This window comes from Mus caroli, chromosome 18, assembly GCF_900094665.2.
Source record: "Mus caroli chromosome 18, CAROLI_EIJ_v1.1, whole genome shotgun sequence".
Lineage (NCBI taxonomy): Eukaryota > Metazoa > Chordata > Mammalia > Rodentia > Muridae > Mus > Mus caroli.
The window spans coordinates 58101595-58120780 of NC_034587.1; the positions used below are offsets into that span (position 1 = coordinate 58101595).

General features: G+C 50.8%; 1 protein-coding gene across 1 annotated transcript in view; it reads right to left on the reverse strand.

The window, feature by feature from the left end:
* Positions 1 to 19186, reverse strand: part of Ppargc1b (PPARG coactivator 1 beta) — a 109835-nt gene that overhangs the window by 15348 nt on the left and 75301 nt on the right. The window contains exons 2-8 of the mRNA XM_029472067.1: positions 16947 to 17120; positions 9635 to 9847; positions 5980 to 6096; positions 4202 to 5309; positions 3444 to 3480; positions 2832 to 2893; positions 1011 to 1818 (exon numbers count right to left, since the gene is read on the reverse strand). Coding sequence (XP_029327927.1) covers positions 1011 to 1818; positions 2832 to 2893; positions 3444 to 3480; positions 4202 to 5309; positions 5980 to 6096; positions 9635 to 9847; positions 16947 to 17120 — 2519 coding nt within the window. The remainder of the gene's footprint in view (positions 1 to 1010; positions 1819 to 2831; positions 2894 to 3443; positions 3481 to 4201; positions 5310 to 5979; positions 6097 to 9634; positions 9848 to 16946; positions 17121 to 19186) is intronic.

Sequence of the window (19186 nt, forward strand, 5' to 3'; positions counted from 1 at the left end):
TCTCTAAGATCTGAATTCTGATCTCAGGATGCTTTGAGAACTTGAGAACTTGCTAGAAATTCGAATTACCCACACCCACAGACTCAGGTGTTCAGCAGACCCCTCACCTCAGCAACTTCACTAGATCCCCACACAACTCCACGTCTCTACTCAAGGCTAAAGAGTTCCATCTAGTGGCCATTCAGGTAACCTCACGCTCAGAACTGCGACACCCTCGCCCACCCCTTGCAAATCTTTCTGGAGTCTCTCCAGGATGAAGCTGGTCCCATTACCTGCTGTGATGAGAGAAAGCAGAAGCTGCTCTCCCCCAAATCTGCCTCCAGGTTCCTGCCTTGCATCCCTGCCCTGACTTCCCTTGGGGATAGAGTGACCTGAGAGTTGTAAGATGAGCTCACTCCTTTCCTCTGCACACTGCTTTTTGTCGTGGTATTTTAATCACGGCAATAGAAACTCCTTTCTAGGTCCAGTGCTCACAGATGGGATGCTCAAGTAGCTCCTGATGCACCGTCCCCCCCCCCGCCCCCGCCCCCGCCCCCCCCCGCCACTGGGCTCTTATAGGGTCTGTACACAGCAGTAAGCAATGCAGGACCAAGCCCAGGCGTAAAGCCCAGCACTGCTTTTAGTCTGGGTGTTTTCCAGAACACAGATCAAAACCACAGCCCTGGGCTTGACTTGACACATTAACATCATGTTGCTTTTCAACTATGTAGGTCTGCATGTTCGCATAAAAATCTATCTGTCGACATACACAAAGTAGGAAACAAGGGTCAAGTTCATTAGGCTATAATGTCTCAGGGGGCCAGATTGTGGAGTTTCTTTCCAACAGTCCCTGCTGGGCTTCACTTGCTTCAGATAGCTCATGTCTTGGGGAGCCCATCTCATGCCTTCTGACCAAGGCTGGGCTGCAAGCGGAGATGCAACCTAAGCCTCAAAGCAAATTCCTGGGGCTCCTCCCCTCTGGTACCTAATGGCTGCTCGGATATCCCTCTCCCCTGGGCCACCAAGAATACCTGAAGTTCTTCCGGGTGGCTGGTGACCAGGAGCTGCAGGATGAGGAGCCGGAACTGGAGCGGCTTCGGGAACAGAGCTGCCGACTGGCCTTACTAGGTGGGCTCTGGTAGGGGCAGTGGTCAGAGCAGGGAGGGCTGACCCCTGAGTCCTCTCCTTCATCGTCCTCTTCCCCTCCCTCCTCCTCTTCCTCCTCCTCCTCAAGTAGGAAGCTACTCTCGCCACTGCTGCTGCTGCTGTCCTCAAATACGGTGTCATACTCCGGGCTTTTACAGGACGCCAGGTCTTCATCCTCCAGAGCAGTCTCCAGCAGCCCAAAGTGCTTTGTGAGGCTGGCACGGATCTCATGGTCTCTTAGCTGCATGCTGTCCTTGGGGGTAGGGTCACAGTTCTGGTCCGCCTCCCTCCTAGGGGCCTTTGTTTCCATTGGCAGAGGGGCACCCTGCTGGGCCAAGTCTTCAAGGTGGACCCCAATTGGCTCCCAGGACCGCAGCACCTTCCTCTGCAGGGCAGCCTCTGGCCTGAGCACCTGGCAGTAGTCGTGGTCTCCAAAGGAGCAGGAGAAGGGGCGCTTCTGGCCAGCCTGTGAGACTGGCTGGGTTGTGGCATGCTGCAAATGGGACAGGAGCTCACTTCGCTCTGGGTGCCTCTTGGGCAGCTTGTGGGAAGCTCCTGGGGTAGCTGTGAGCGGAAGAGCCTCGGGGGAGGGAAGGCTGGGAGCTGTGTCTTGGCCTGGGCTGGGCTTGGTGTCTGGCTTGAAGGGGTCCTCCTCCATGGGTTTGTATGGAGGTGTGGTGGGTGGCGTGAGTCCTGCCCAGGCAAGAGGAAAAAACAGGTGAGGGAAAGGCAGGTCTTCTTGGAGGACATTAAGAGTTCTGTTTGCAAGGACAAGTGGCTGTGTGCCACAAGATCCCTATAGGTGGGTGGTCACCACACTGCTGCCTAAGCCTGTATGTAGCCCAGGGATCCTCCTGTTCGTAGGAGCTGTCATGAGATGGAAGTCAATGGGCATCCCTTTGGGACTTGGTAATGGCAGCTAATGTGTCTAGGTCAGAGATATCTGTTCCTGCTCTACTGACAGTCATTGAAAGAGCCCTGCCTCAGGGTACCCCTGAATAGAAGAAACAGTGCTATTGGGAAAACCAACCATTCGATGTCTCTGATGCTACTCGATCTGCCTTTGTCTTCTGGTCTTCCCAGCACATCACAGGAACGTGCTAAAAATACCCACTCCTTTCTCTCCATGCCTTCCAAAGCCTACAGGATGGTGCCAGGCACCTCTATGGCTTGGCCCTTTGGGGACTTTATTCCTTTCTTCCTATGTCTTGCCTTTAGATAGGAGCAGCGGACGGACTGGTAACTCCAATGTACCCTGTACTTCCATTCTTTTGTGTCTTTACTCCTATCAATTCTTCAGCTAAAGCGGATCCTTCTTTGTTTTCCAACGCCTGTTGGTCCTTCAACCCCTTGGCACTGCCCCATCCTGGGCACTTCACCATTTGACCAAGCCTCACTGACCTTCTGCCTTAATGAGCAGACAGGAGCACATGGCTAACCATTCTCCTGAAGGTTTAGCCTCACCAGACTGTGGTCTTCTCCAGAGCTGTGTCTTTGTTTTCTGACCTCAGTAGCCCTTCAGCTGCAGGTACCAGCAGGTGAAGGGCTGGCCCCCAGGCCCTGACCCCCCCTTCCCAGTATGCTCCTTGTGCATCTCAATGCTAGAGTAGTTCAGGGGGGCAGTGGTTAGTTCATGAGGAGATGCACTCCCGCCCAGGCCATGCAAGCTCCCCACAGGTACCCCACCAGCTGAACCCCTAGCTCACCTGCCGTGCCGCAAAGCTCCACCGTCAGGGACTCCTCAAAGCTCTTCTTGCCAAGAGAGTCGCTGGTAGAGGCAGGGAGGACAGAAAGGGAAAAGGCTGGTCAGTAGGAGGGCTTCTACAGGCCCAGACTTTTGAGGGGAGCAAAAGGCACTGTAATAGACCCTGGGTCTGCCATGGAAAGAAGAATGTGCTGAGGGGCCCCATCCTGGCTGTTAAAGAAATATAAGTTGCAGTTTATGGAAGGTCCGGACAAAGTTTGATGTAGATTCCTTGATTTGTAGATTGAACAACTGAAGCCCAGAGAGGGAAGGAACTTTCTTCCAGGCCCCCCAACATCATAGGCTTCCAACCCCCCATCTCAAAGAATACCCTCTAGAGTCCTGGAGATGCCAGCTTATGAAATGGCTCAACTCTCCGTCTTTCTCCTCAGCTCAGAGACTCCCTTTTAAAACTCAACCCCCTTGGAAGGAGTCTGGATCCCAAGGGCTCAAGATAACAATGAAGGCAGGTCCTGAGGATGGGGCCAGGCTCAGGGGCTGATAACCTCCCACCCAAATGCACACATCTAAGACAAAAGCTCATGGTATAGTAGACTGATAATTTTAAATCTACCTTTGTGACAAGGCCAGCATGAGGCACCTGGAGGAGTCTGAAAAGACAAAAAAGAAAATAAGATTCCCCACATACACCATTCTCCCCCTTTGGGGAGCCCTCACATTTCCAGGGGCACCAAGGACAGATGCCCTTTAAGGTGACATATGGCCATCTAAGGGAAGGATCGGGTGCAATTCAAATCCATCTTGCATGGCTGGGGCTCAGCCAGAAGATCTCCTCACTTTGCGGAAATAGCAGATGGGTCAGGCAACCCTTGCTGGACAAACAGTGCAGCACAGTAGCCATGCACTGAGGCCAAGGCTCCAAGCCCAAGCTATGATTCTAGATGGTTCTAGTGACGGGTCCTTCACTAACAAGCTCTGAGCCTTGGGCCTCCCTCTCTGTTGGTTATTTTACTTGAAACAGGTCTGCATATGTAGCCCAGACTACATATTCTATCCTCTATCAAATTCTATCCTCCTGTCTCTGCCTCCTAAGTATTGTGCCTAACTTTATTATTATTATTATTTTTACCACCCCTTGCCCTTATCCAAGCATGGATAAGGCCTCTTGTTCTCTATTCATTAAGCAGTGCTTTGATATGCATGATGAAAATCTTGAAGAAGACCAGGTGTTTTCCTGAAGGTCTGCCAAGTTATACGGAAAGGGCAGTGGACAACCAGATCCAACCTCACTCAACACATAGGACTGAGTGCTCTGAGATCCCAGTGGAGATACTCTGTCCACCCCACCCTCTCTGGTGGACCACAGAATACCTCTGGAAGGGGGCTGTGGGCAGCTTGGATCTTCATCTGTGTCCCCGCACCCACTCTCACAGGGGCTTTCCAGGGCGGGGATCTGGGATCCCTGGGGGAGCTGCCGGCCTTGACTACTGTCTGTGAGGCTGCCCAGGTCTTCCTCCAGGTTGTGGGTCTCTGTATCCAGGCACATCGAGGGCAGAGCACCTAAGGGCTCATCAGTGAATGTCAGCCAGGGGCCCAGCTCTGGATTCAGTCTCCTGGAGCGCCGCACAGGGCACACAGAGCTGTCCATCTTCCTCCCTAGTTTGGTCCATGGCAGGCCACGACCTGGTCTCTTCCTGCCCCACTCCTCTTCTTCCTCTTCTTTTTCTTCTTCCTCTTCCTCTTCTTCTTCCTCCTCCTCCTCATCTTCCTCCCGCTTTTGCCTTGTAGGCTTGTTAACGTCCCGTTTCACCTCCAGCCTCAGAGGACGCAGGCTGGGTCTAGGCCCGGTGCTCTTGGGGGAAGCAGTGATTCTCACCTCTTCTGCCATGGCAGAGTGGGCAGGGGAGGCCTGACTGTCCTTGGGGGGCCTGGGCCTGGACTGAGGTGTGAGGGAAGCATAGACAGGTACGGCCAGGCGGTAGGGCTTGCTAACATCACAGAGGATATCTTGGGCCAGAAGTTCCCTTAGGATAGAGAACTCAGTCCAGAAGGCTTTGGGGGGATGCCGGGATCGGGGTTGAACCTGCCTGGAGAGGCTGCTGCAGGACTGGGGGATTGGCTCTGGGGCCTGTTGGGGCAGCTTCCTCTGAGGCAGGCAGTAGGTATGCATATAGCGAATGAGCTGTACCATGGCCCTCACATCCTCCTCGGGAGCCTGGGCACTGTCGGAGCTGGCCATGTCCTGTGCTAGGGAGTCTTGGGGAGAGGCTGGAGTCGGCCAAGGGCTTGGGCAATCCTCCCCCACCTCCTCCTCCTCCTCCTCCTCCTTGGAGAGGAGCTGAGGGCTCGGGTGTGGAGTTGGGGAGCAGGCTTTCACTCTGGGACAGGGCAGCACCGAAGTGAGGTGCTTATGCAGTTCTGTACAAGGCCGGCTCTGAGCCCGCAGTGTGGGGGTCTTCTTGTCCTGGGTGCCATCCACCTGGAGAAGTAAATATGCCAGAGTGAGCAGGAAGGGGCACAATACTTCTCCCTCAGCCTGCTCTAGTAAGTAGCCAGAAGATCCAGCATCTCTCTCAGGATCATAGGAATGGCCTGTTCCTTCATTCCATCCCTAGGCCCCAGCAGGGCTGAGTTGGTGAGACAGCTAGACTTCTCCAGGGCTCCCAGCCTAGGCACCACTGTAGACCCTTCTAAATATCCACCAAAGCTTTCTCTGACCCACCAAGAAATAGGGCCAGGAGAGGTATGGGTGTCACCTTTTGTGTACAAGGTTCTAAAGTGGCCAGAGACTCCTCAGAAATCCTGAAGCCCTAGTATGATCTGAACTGTGGCCTCCAAAGCCAGATGTTCTCATCTGTTCCCCATTAGCTCATGAGCCCTAAAGGAGGCCACACCTTCCTGTATCTGCTCTAATACGTGTCAAGGTCTGTGTCAATGTCTCACAGCTCAAAACACTCAAGTGTGGGAAAGTACAGAGCTCTTGTTAGAGGCTCAAACTATGCTGGTTTCAAGGAGCAGTAACTGGGATTCTGGCTCAGCCAGAGCTGTGAGGGAGAGAGAGAGACTGGTGTAGACTGAATCTGCCACTCGTGGCCACCGCTGACAGCCACCTAGGGACCCAGGTTACTTCTGGGAAAATGCAGAAATACCTTGACACAAGGCCGCTGACTTCTGGAACTGAGGCTGGTCTGGGACCAGGTGGCCCCGTCCTTCAGAGCGTCAGAGCTTGCTGTTGGGGAGGATGTGGCCAGGAGGAGCTTCTGTAGCTGGGAAGAGGCAGAGGGGAAAAGACTAGGGCCAGGTACACTTAGAGACATAGGGCACCACCTGCCCGCTGACCACGCCCTGGCCAGGAAACAGATAGCTGTCTACCAAACTCCCAAATACTACTACCTCATTGTTCGTACAGTCAGTCACCCAAGGGAACAAGTCTGGATGATGCCTGCTCAGTCTACTGTTAGAGTCAGTTAACTCCATATGCCTGTAATAGACACATGGGTATACATACATAGATGTACCGATGGAGAGGCTATAAACCAAAAGGATGCTTGAGATAGGATCCAGCTGACTTCCTCTTCGTCCATGGCATTTAAGAATGTATTTCTTTAATTAAGTACATAGTACTCACATAACACGCACATGGGTGTGCATGTGTGTGTGTGTGTGTGTGTGTGTGTGTGTGTGTGTGTGAAATTCTACAAGGTAGACAATTAAAAGCAAGTCTCCTGGCCAGGCTGTGGTGGTGCATGCCTTTAATCCCGGCACTCAAGAGGCAAAGGTAGGCGGATCTCTGTGAGTTTGAGGATAGACTGGTCTTCAGAGCAGGACAGCCAGGGCTATGACACAGAGAAATCCTGTCTAGAAACAAACCAAATGCAAAAGCAAAAGCAAGTCCCCTTCCTTCTCAAGGTCCTTTCTCCTTCCCAGATGCAACTGCCACTATTTTCCTATAAGCCTTCATGAGGTGGACTTTAATCATAATATATAACCATACAAGAATATATCCAAGGTATATGCTACCTTCAACCCACTCAGCTGTTTGCATACAAGTAAAAGAATGCTAACCTTTAGTTTGTCTTTTCTTCAACTATTTTTATGTTTGGGGTGGGGGTGGGGTGGGGGTCAGGTCACATGTAGCCCAGGCTTTCCTCAAACTATGTAGATAAGGATGATTTGAATGTCTGGCCTTCCTGTCTCTCCCTCTCAAGTGCTGAGATTTCAGGATGCACCTCCACACCCAATTTTATGGGTTTCATAATGTGCCAGACAAGCAAGTATCTTACCTAGTGAGCTCCTCCCCCCAGCCCTCAGATAACGTTAAAAATAATAAAGATTGCTGAAGCTCCCCAGCTTCCGGTCCCTGCTGGCAGGTTCATAGTTCATCTACCCTGAGAGCAAAGAGACTGAAGAAAAAATATCTTCAGGCTCTACCGCAGCTGAGGTGAGAACAAGGTGAGAGGTACCCTGGGATTGTTCTAGGGCACCAAGTGTTTCCTGGGGGAATACGTCTTCCCAGCACCCCCAGCAGACAGCACCAAAGGCCCAGCTAGAGAAAGGCCACACCTTACACTCTGAGTGACTGAGGACCCCTGACACCTTATCTACAGCGCCCTCGTGCACACACACACACACACACACACACACACAGACAGACAGACAGACAGACACTCCACTTTGTGACTTTGAATCCTAGGCTAGAGGGAAGAGATCTGGTTCTAGTCTACCTCAGCCCCATTCCAGGTCACACCCTGAACAATCTATTTCCTTCTCTGCACAGACATAGGATGAGGGCAGGAAAGAGACACCAAGAATAAATCAGTCAATCAATCAATCAATCAATCAATCAATTACTGGATCTGAGACTTTAAAACAAAACAAAACGAAACGAAACAAAACAAAACAAAACAAAACAAAACAAAACAAAACAAAACATGTCTGAGGTTCAACAGACACTGCTGACCTGTACAGGATCTGTATAGATCTGTGGAGGTTCACAGGTCTTCCAGATTCCCAGGCCAGTCCTCTGGGATCCAAGGCAAGGCCTACGGTCTGCATGGCTTCTCTGGGCCCCTCTAGAACTATCAATATGCCAGGAGACTTGACCTTGAGTCCTACTGCCCATAAGCTAACACAGTGAGTGAGGGAAACACTCAAGCAGTGTAAGCAGAACCGAAGGCTCAGAACTAAGCCAGCCTTTGACCAGCAGGGGCTGCTCTTTCCCTGCACAAGGTCTCCTGCCGCAGCCTGGTGCAAAAAGTACTGAGAATTATCTACTGATGGTCTTGTTGGGGCTGAGTCAGCCAGTGTGTCCTAGGTGGGCCTGTATGTTAGGCAATGTGCTAAATGCTCCCTAGGTATTACCCACTGTAATCCTCCCAACAGTCTTTAACCCAGGCCCTGTGATCCACTCCCATGGGTCAGAAAGCTGAGTCAGAGAGAAGCTAAGAGAAGGTGTGTGTCCAAGGACCCGCAAGCTCTCATGAGGAGAACTGGGGTTCAAATCTAAGAGACCTCTTCCAGTCTGGAAGGATGCAGGACCCCATGGGAGGGAGCCGAATCATGATACGGAACACAATCTGGGCAGGGACACAGTAGACACTTGGTAAAAGTCCTCTCAATGCTCTGGGACCTCAAAGGCAGCAGAAGAGAAGCCACTGGGCCCTACAACACAAGTCGGTACACATGGGGTCTAACTTGGTTGGCATACCAACTTACGAGACTCATGTCCTAGGCCTTCATTTCCCCAGAGCAGAACACGATGTTTAGCGAGGGCCTTTCCAGGATCTGAGAGCCCTCTCAGCTCTGACTGGCTCTAAAGCCCCCAGAAGCTCCAAAACTCCAAAGAAAGGAAGGAACCCTCGGCAGCTCACAAAGTTGACTCCATGTGCCTAGGCTTTGATATCCTCATCTAGAGCCCAGGGCAAGTATCTTCTGTAAGTTAGGAGGTCCAGACTCTTGTAAGGACAGTCAGAGCTGAAATCTTCTCCTCTCATTTCTTCACAGACTCTACACACGCACACATACACACACACACACACACACACACATTTAACTTGTATGTGTTAGTGTGAATACTGGTCCAATGTCTTTGAAGCATAACCTAAAAGGCTCTATTTGAAATGGAAGGCATGTATCCACCGACCCAGAAATTCTATTTCTAGAATTTGAATCTACTTACATGGGGCAACTGATGACTACAGTGCCGTGTATGACAATGGGGTAGGTGACAATGGATGTCCATCAGGAAGGGAATGATTAAAAGTTGGGACATCCTTATCTGGAAGTCCTACATAGTCAACAAGGAGACGGAGCTCCACACACTCATCTGAAAAGTTTCCAGGACATACACACACACACACACACACACACACACACACACACAGCGCTCAGTGAGGAAGCAAGGTGATGAACAGGCTATAAGGCAGGCTCTGTTGTTTTTGTAGTTTAAAAAAAAAAGGTGAAGAGGAAAGTCATGTAACAGATCAGTAACCATGGTTACCTCTGGGAAAGAAGAAGGCAATTGTGAGAGGGCTCAGAGGTTTTGCTTTTAACTGTCCACGTTTCTGATACCTGCTTGGGTTTTTATCCTACGTGTGTTATCTTTGTGAAAATGTTTTTGCATGGTTTTAACATTTAAAAGATACATAGAATGAAGTCTAATGCCACGGCCCAGGCAGGAAGGATAAGGTCCAGGGAAATCTCACACCCCAGGCCCTGATGCTCAGGGCCCTGACTGAGCTCGAAAAGACAGCTCAGCCCTCACTGGCCTGCAGTCTGACATCAGCTCCAGGCCATAGTCCTCACCAGTGAAAGCTCGTCCACGTCAGACGCTGGGGACAGAAGCCTCTCCAGGGTGGGGCTGGGGGGTGCCGATAAGGGAGCAGGTGAGGCTGGGGTGCAGGATGCTGTGTCGCCTTCATCCAGTTCTGGGAAGGCAGCCAGCCCCACATCGTCTTCGGGGATGTCATCCAGGGTCTTCGTAAGCGCAGCCAAGAGAGCTTCATTCTCACTGTCAATCTGGATGGGAGAAACAAAGGGGGAAAGGAGAGGGTTAGTCACGGTGGGGGGAACCAGCTGCCTACCCCGATGAACCACAGCTACCAGCCCCTGAGCCTAAGAAATCCGTTCCATATCTCTGGAATATTCAGGAAATAGGTTGTCAACTCCAAGAACCACAGAATTTGATAAGCAGGCTATGGGAAGGGCCTCACCTGAAGACCCAGTCCTGGCTCTGCCACTCACTGAGCTGTGACGTAGGCAGAAGGTAGCCTATTTAGAGATACCTGCCTCTTCAATCAAAGACTTAAGCTTCTCTTCATCCTTGGTAGCAGGGTCCCAGCCCCTTGAACCTTGGGGTTCACACAGAGTAGAGGCTGGATATCCCAGGGCTCAATGGGACAGTGATAACTAGGGCAATGAAGAAACAGCTTGGACTTCCCATGGAATCCTTGGGTTTGCTCTCTTTGCTCCCTTGGGTAGAGGGAGTGGGTGCTGTCCTTAGGAGCTTGAACTCTGTCGCTGTTGACTCACAAAGACCACATTTACCAACTGTGGGTCCTAAAGGGCAGTTGGTTCTCCCCTGCCAGATGGGATAACAGACAGGACCCACACCAAGGAGTTCTTGCTGAACATGAGCAGGTGACTGCAGGTGCTTGGAAAACAGTGCCTGACACAAAGCAAGCGCTTACTACTTGCTACGCTATGCTTACTAACTATGCTACCACCATTTCAGAGACAATGATGAGGACCAGGGCCCACCCCATTTCTTCCCTTCCCATCACAGGATGTACTGCATCTGGCTTTGTGTTGGATGCTGACCATTCAGCATACCAAGACCATCATAGTCCCTATCCTTTTAGAACTTGACCCTTTGTGAAGAGTTGAGCTAGGCCGGGCGTGGTGGCGCACGCCTTTAATCCCAGCACTCGGGAGGCAGAGGCAGGCGGATTTCTGAGTTCAAGGCCAGCCTGGTCTACAAAGTGAGTTCCAGGACAGCCAGGGCTATACAGAGAAACCCTGTCTCGAAAAACCAAAAAAAAAAAAAGAGTTGAGCTAGACAAGAGAACAAGCGAGTGCATCTCTGAGCTTGAGAGAGACTTGGGGAAAACAGAGGTGCCTGGAAGAGGACAAAGAACAAGATTGCAGGCTGCCTAGAGTGGTCAGCAGCTGATTCTTAAACTTCAGTAGCCAAGCAAAGGACTAAGAAAACAAGGCTCGGGCCAAGGGGACACCCAGGGTGAAAACTTTGGTCTTGAGAGGGACTGGAAGGCTGTCAATAGCACCTCGGAGCTCACACCACACCACCGTGCTGGGAGCATGATTCTAATCCCCATTTGGCAGAGAAAACTTTTCACCCAGAAAGTATCAAGCAAAGCCAGGGCTTGGACCACATGCCTATGCAGAAATAAATAAATCAGGGTTCTGTTTTTCCACTGTCTGCAACCCCTGAGGTGCCCAGCCCTTCAGGCCCCCCCAAGCTCTAGGTTGGGAGCATAGACCAAACTGCTAGATTAGGCCAAGCACCCCCATCAGTAACCCTGAGTCCCTGGGTCCACACTGGCAGAAGAAGCTCAAGCTATCACATGGTCCCTTCCGAGGCACGCTTTCCCATCCCAGGTCCAGCTGTTCATCCTTTCTTCAGGAAGTTCATCTGAAATACACATCTCGTGACAGCCTTTTGGCTGCACTAAATCTATCCCAGGCTGCAACCTTCCAGTCCGAGCAGCAGCAGCTGAGTAACTCAATCGGGGACTCAGGGAGAGGAGAATAAATGCGTTTGTAATTTTTAGAACAGAGCTAAGAATAAAACAAACAAACAAACAAAAAAAGATTCAGAAGTTGTTAGTGGGTCTGAGCCAGGGCTTTGTGGACTGTGGGTCTAGAAAGCGATGAGGACTCCTGTGGCTGCTCCTACCTGCAAGACTCCCCCAATCTCCAGGCAAGACTCACTCTGCTCCATTTCTGTCACAGCTTCCTAGCTCTGGTGAGGAATTAAGATCCTGGGACTGGGGATCCAGAGAGATTTGGGGGATGGCCACACAAAGCTCTGCCACTACCACCAGGGTGGCCTTGGGCAAGGTGGTTCCTTCCAATGAACCTACTACACAAGGTGAGGGTATAACAATAGGGCCATTCCTTGTTACAAGCTTGGCTGTGGGAAGCAATGAAATTGGCGAAGAAAGATGAGGGACAAGAGGGTGACTGGCCAACTTCAGTTTCTCAGGTTCTAGCGAAGTCACTCAGAATGATGTCATTAGTGCTAGGTGGAATGAGAATTCCCAAGGTGCCATAAATTATCACATAGAGCAAAAGTGTAAGAGCATTTAGGGTCATCCAGTGGCCACGGGTATCAAACAAGCCACACGAGTGTTCCCAGCTCTCCTGCGGCACGGATGACTTCATGCCAGAGTCCTGGGGACAGACGGCTCTAGGCCACAGCCTCCGCCAGTCACAGCTAGTGTTTCTTGGGAAGCCTACCTGCCATTCTTTCCACATGTGGGCTGAAGCCTCAGAACAAAGACCTATCAAAGCCACATAGCAAGCCGGGGCACATCCAAGGGTGAGAGAACCCTAACTTAGAGAGCACAGGCCTGGGTGGGAATGAGCACCAAATGGCAGTCACCACAATGAGGCTGGGTGTAACCTACACTGATGGGCAGCCTAGCTCTGGGATGGCTGGATGGGGCTGGGAGAAGGGCCACCTTACCCACACACTGCTGTGGCTCTTTCCAGATCTCCTGGCTGCCCTGTAGGCGCCTCTGGATATCACTGGAGCTAGCCACTGCATCCTGCCTGGGCCCATTAGCTTGTTCCCCTGCTCAGCTTAGAAATGGAGTGAAAATTAATGGCGAGTTAATCAGCTGAGAAAGGGGATATTAATAGACTTGCCCCGCCCCCAGCCTTCCCAGGCTCATCTCAAGCTAGAGGAAAAGGAGCCTCGGAGAAACCTTAATGAAATCCTGCATTTGGGGACTGGAGTGGCATGAAGGAGAACTACAAGAGCACACAGACAGAGATCCTCGCCTGTCCAAGAGGCCTCCATGAGTCTGGAGACACTCAGGAAGTCACCCACGGCCCAGCATGCCCTTCTTCTGAGAGAATTTGTGAATTCCCAGCTTCTGTAAGGACTGGTAACTTTCTTCCTCCGTCCTTAACACACCAAGAAACAGTGATACACAGTCCGTGTTCCTAACTCATTTCTCACAAGGGGAAACTGAGGCCCTGCAAAAGGGAGCTTGCCAAGGCCCCCATAGTACAAAATAGCCAAACACCTGCTTACTCTAGACCATCCAACTAAGTGCCTGTCATACCCTGGCCCAAAGAATTTGGAACATTCAGAAAATGGAAAGCAATGCTCGTGTCCCCAGATCCTTTCTCTTAGCTTGTTCCTGTAGCAAGCCCTGTAGCCATGGGGCCATTAGATGGTCAGAAAAGGACTCTGACAGTGCTCCATGTTCCATAGTGCCCACTGGCAGGAGGAAGCTGCCTAAGTTAATGGCAGAAAGAGGACCAGAACCAGTGGGCCCTGGGCCTCTCCACTCAAGGTGTTGGAAGAGCTCCTATTTGGCTCTTGAGAGCTCCTTGGACCTACTAATTGAACCATTACCATATTCAAGGGCTTCAGAAATGAGTCAACCACCATCTTCAGGGAGAACATAGAGAAAAGATGAGTCTGTGAGCAGGAGTGACCAAATGCCTCAGGAGAAGCAGCCCGTGGCTCCGTTTGCATGATTATCATTTATTTGGGCGGGACACAATGCTAGACACAGACAGGCTAAAGCCCTGAGGTATTATATGCACCACAGTAACACAGCCCTAGAGTTCAAGAAGGGACAGAGAGATACCACACAGACAATGATGATGACAGACTCTACATACATCATCACCTGTACAGCAGCTGCATTTATGCACCATGGCCTGCTCTGTGGATGAGGGTGTGCTGCGGAGAGCTACTGGTCTAAGAGCTCAGCTCACTGTGAGGGCTGGGAACCTCTGCAGGCTCATTGAGCTCTGAATCCATGTCACTCAGGGCAGGGCTTCTCCAGAGGCCTGTTGAGGCTCTAGCTTGGAGTAGGTACAGGGGCCTGTGCAGTCTCTAGGGGATGGACTCCAGCAGCAGTCTGGCCCCACTTGTCCATTAGCTCTCTGCAATCTGAAAGCATTTTTGAAAAACTGTCCCCTAAGAGGGAGGGAGCAACATTACTTTGGCGCCGTGTTTTAAGTTTTTGTTTTTTAATGGAGAGGGCTGGTGAGGCCGTTGGTAAAAGCGGTTGCCTTGCAAGCAAGAGAACTGAGATTAAGGCTTGGAACATGTGTTAAAAATACAAAGCCATGAGTGGCAGTGTGAGCTTGCCATTCCAAGGTTAGGGAAAGAGAGACCGGTGGGCTCCAGGCCAGGGACAAAGTCTGTCTCAAAAGGGAAGATGTGCTGGATGTAGTGCTGTGTGTCTTTGATGCCAGGACTTGGGAAGCAGAGGCAATGGACCTCTGTGGGGGATACATGATGAGACCCTTTCTCAAAACCAAACACAGGCAGAAAGCAAGGTGGCTGGTGACTGAGGAATGGCACAGAGGTTGTCCTCTGGCTTCCATTGGCATGAACAGAGAGAGACAGAGAAAGAGGGACAGACAGAGAGACAGAGATGGAGAGACAGACAGACAGACAGGCAGACAGGCAGGCAGACAGAGGCAGAGAGATCCTGCATGGCTAGGACCCAGCTCTCACAGGATTGGCAAAGGGGTTTCACACGGCAGTATAGGTTGTGGGCTCCTAAGTCAGAGCTTTTGCCCTGACCTTTCCCAGCTGTGTGACCTTGAGCCAGTCGCTTCAGCTCTCTGGGCACCTATACAGTTCAATAATAATATGCAACTTACAGGTTAGAATAGTCTCAAGGAAAATCCATACTCTCTACCATGATGCACAAGACTCTGTGGTGAGACCCCGATGACCTGTCAGACACACACACTTCCTTCCCAGCACCATAAGCACACAGCAGCTGCTCCAGGGTCACAGTTTCCACCCTTCCATGCCCTACACCCAGCTAAATGCAAGAGGCTTTTCCTGACACCACTCTGCAGGCGTTCTCTGCCGTGTGCCCTGGCAGTCCTAGCGGCTGGCTTATGGGTTTGCTAATCTAGGGATATCTCCCTCCAGGCTGAGTCTCCTGATGACCTCAGCCCCTGACACACAGGGAACTTGACAGGCGGCTCCGGAAGGACAGACACGCTCCATCTGCAGGACCGAGACTACACAATGACATGAGAGCCCTACACATGCACAGTACAGTGCTGCTGCCTGACTGGTACAGAGGCCACACTCAGCCTAGGTGCCTGCCGCTTTGGGAAAGACAATTTTGGGAAAAGACCAGTGAGTCCGAAGGCTCCTTCACCTAACTTCAAACTGGGGAGTTTTATTTCCTCTGTGGCCATCCATGCACTGTACCCCTCCCCCTAATGCACATAAGCAAATGTCTGTAGAACTTGCTTTATTCTGAAGAGCACCCTAGACAGTTCATGCTACTATTCAATTGAAGAGGCCTTCTTTTTTTCCCTTATTTATTTATTTATTTATTTATTTATTTATTTATTTATTTTTAGATATTTTCTTTATTTACATTTCAAATGTTATCCTCTTTCCTGGTTTCTCCTCTGAAAAGCACCCTCCTTCATCCCCTCCTCCTTCTTCCTGCTCACCAACTCACCCACTCTCACTTCCTGGCCCTGGCATTCTCCCACACTGGGGCATAGAGCCTTCACAGGACCAAGGGCCTTTCCCCACATTGATGTCCGACTAGGCCATCCTCTGCTACATATGCAGCTAGAGCCATGAGTCCCACCATGTATATTCTTTGATTGGTGGTTTAGTCCCTGGGAGCTCTGGGAGTACTGGTTAGTTCATATTGTTGTTCCTCCTATGGGGCTGCAACCCCCTTCAGCTCCCTGGGTCCTTTCTCTAGCTCCTCCATTGGGGACCCTGTGCTCAGTCCAATGGATGGCTGTGAGCATCCACTTCTGTGTTTGTCAGGCTCTGGCAGAGCTTCTCGGGAGACAGCTATATCAGGCTCCTGTCAGCAAGCACTTGTTGGCATCCACAATAGTGTCTGGGTTTGGTGATTGTAAATGGGATGGAAGGAATGTGCCAGGGGATGGACACCCAAGTCACTGGAGCTGAGTGAACTCTGCAGAATGAATGGCTCTGGGCACTGGTTTGGTTGCACCTCTGGGTGCCCTTTCTAGTGAGAGTTAGTTGCTGATAACAGAGTGAGGCTGTGCATACAGGCAAACCCAGGACGGCACAGATGCTCAATAATACCACAAGCTCCGCACTGGAGTCCTCACCACCAAGCTATGGCTCAGGAAGCAGGCTGGACTTGTATAGCTGAATGCAGTTGCTAAGATTTATTTCTTTATAATGTATTTAGGTGTATGTGTCCATACACATGTGTGCAGTGTCTGCAGAATCCAGAAGAGACTGTCACATCCTCTGAAGCTAGAGTTACAAGTGGTTGTGAGCTGTCCAACGTGGGTGCTGAGAATCTAACTTGAGTCTTCTGGAAGGGCAGCAATCTCTTAACTGCTGGCCCATTTCCCTAGTTCCCGGTTTTTGTCTTTTGAGATAAGAATTCACTCATGGAAGGAAGCCCAGGCTTGCTTCAAACTCATGGCCATCTTCCTGTCTCAGCACCCCTGGTACTGGAATTTGTAAGCATGAATCACGATGCCCCACTCAGAGTCTAAGACTGATCCGGCTACTGAGGAAGTGACTCGCCCAATTTCTCCAAGCCTCGGTTTCCCCATTTATAAACCCAAGAAGTATTGACACCTGACATACAGGAAAGGAGATGTGGAAATAATGTGGGCACAGAGGACTAAGAACCCCTGACTGCCAGAGGAGCTTGCCTCCCCCCTGTGAGGCACAGAAGGGGCAGCTCATTTCAGACCCTGCTTTCTAGAGGTGGCAAAATAGGCCAGGAACCGGAGCTAGAGCTGGTCTAAGCCAGGTGTAGATCCAGAGAGGGAAATGGGATCCCAAGAACCTGCATAGGTTTGACCAAGCATAGAAGGCAGGAGACTGGGGAGTCGACAAAGGCTAGGGCCGGTGAGAGTCGGGGCTCACCTGGAAGAGCTCGGAGTCATCGGGGCTGTACTGGCTGGGTTCTGTCTCTGAGGTCTCCGGGCACCACTGCAGCTCCCCAAAGCACGTGGCTGAGTCAAAGTCACTGGCGTCCAGCTGGGAGAGGTCAAGCTCTGGCAAGTCAGCACACAGCTGTTCCTCTCCAGAGTCCCCACCCTGAGGAGACAGGAAGGGATAGAGGTGATCAGAGATGAGTTTGGCCATACCCAGCCAGCTTATTCATAAACTATACATCAGGACCTTATACGAAGACCCAAATTTACCAGGTAACCAAGACATGTAAAGATTTGCCCTATTCCTTGAAACCGCTAAGCCTACTGGAAGATAAAGTGGGCCCCAAGGCACAAGGCCCCACTTCTCTCCTTTCCCTTTGTCCTGCTACACATCCCTCAAGGCCCTGCCCACGTAGCATGTCTTTCTAGGACTTCATTGGGATCTTTTTGAGAGCTTGAAAACAATTGCCACTTTATGTATGGGCCCATTACCTGAAAAGCATTGCTGCAAAGCTAATGTCCTGTATATATTAATCCCAGAACAGAACAAAGAGATAATAATAATGACACAAAATGAGTGATTTTCCAAGCTTTTGTAAAACACCTAACTTCACAGGCATGGTGGTGGTGGTGGTGGTGGGGTTCTTTATAATATCTAAAGTATAGAAGACCACCCATCAGAGGTTAGGTTGAAATAAAGCCATGACACAGCTCGATTACAGAATCCATCAGTGTTGCCAAAAAGAACGAGGCAGCTCTGTGAGGATGTGGCAAAGAAAAGCTAAGTCACAGAATAGTCTCGGGCCGCAGGCCATCCACCATCTACATGTGTGTGGGAGGAAATGGTAACCAAGCTGACAGCTTCTCGGTTTGGGATAATATCCATGTAAGCTCACAGGAAGAGGTTGACAGAGCCCCTCACCCACCTGCAGTGAGGGCAGGCAGGGTGGGAGGAAGTTTGAAGGGGCTCTGGGTAACAACAGTATCCTGACCAGTGGCTCTCAAAGTAGCAGGGCCAGCTGCATCCCCATCTCCTGGGGATTTACTATTATTGTAGACACTAGGGCCAGCCCACCTCTGCTGAGTCAGAAGCTGCTGACGTTCTCATCTACTACCCAAAGGGTACCCGTCACCAATTATAGGACTGCCCTGAAGATTCAGAAACTGTGGAGGCGGGGAGACGGCACTGTAGTGGGCGGGTTGTCACAGATTTGAGGAAGCAGCTGGGGCCTGCCTTCATGCCCTCATCCACCATGAGCCTGTTAGGGAAGGCCATTCACATGACCCTCTGAAACCCAACTGTCTCACCTATGAAATGGGCACAGCGTCATACCTGCCTTATGGACTCAAGAGCAATTGAGATGATGTTACAGTTGGGTCCACCGAGTACTCAATAAATGTTGGTTAAGGGTATCAGAGAAAGATGACGGTCGGTCGTAATGAAGGTAGCATCGTTCTGTGGCAGATGGAAGGGAAGGGCCTCAGCAACCCCCAAAGCAAATATGACACAAGAGAAATCGGCTTTTCCAGGGCCTTTTCCTTAATTGTTCCCACTTACCAGGCTTCATAAATTATGAATAAATGTGTATAATTAGCTCAACTTGAAACAGGAAAAGGGCTTTTACCCAAATTTGGGTCAAATATCTTAATTGGCATTTTGCAAGAATCCTGCCTATATGGGCAGCATGGGGACCAGGCCTTGGTGCGCGTGGCCATCCCAGCTGAGTCTCAGGCCAAGCAGCACTGTGCCTCCAGGGACGGGTCCCCACCATCCCTGCTCTCCATCTTCTCCAATACACGGATGCCCAGTATCCTGAAATACTGAGCTGCAAGTTACTCAGAGCCATGTACCAGAGAATATACAACCACCAGGGGTGGGACAGACAAAGTCCACCACTGTCTACTTAGAGGTGGACCACTGGGGCTGAGGGAGGATGGAGTTAGGCAAATCGCACAGAAGATGTGATTCTAGTCACGCCCCTCTTATCTATACAGAAAATTCCAGAAGTAAGCAATTCGTTAAGTTTAAAATTATGCGTCATCCTGATTAGTGTGATGAAATCTTAAGTAGTCAGGCCCAGTCTCTGAGGCCTTCATTGGTCCAGTGTATCCACAGAGTGTATACGACCCGCCCATTAGGGTCTCTGGAGGCACCCTCATTACCTCAAAGACTGAGGTGGACTGGCAGTTCAGTTAACTCTTTTTTTTTTTTTTAAAGATTATTTATTA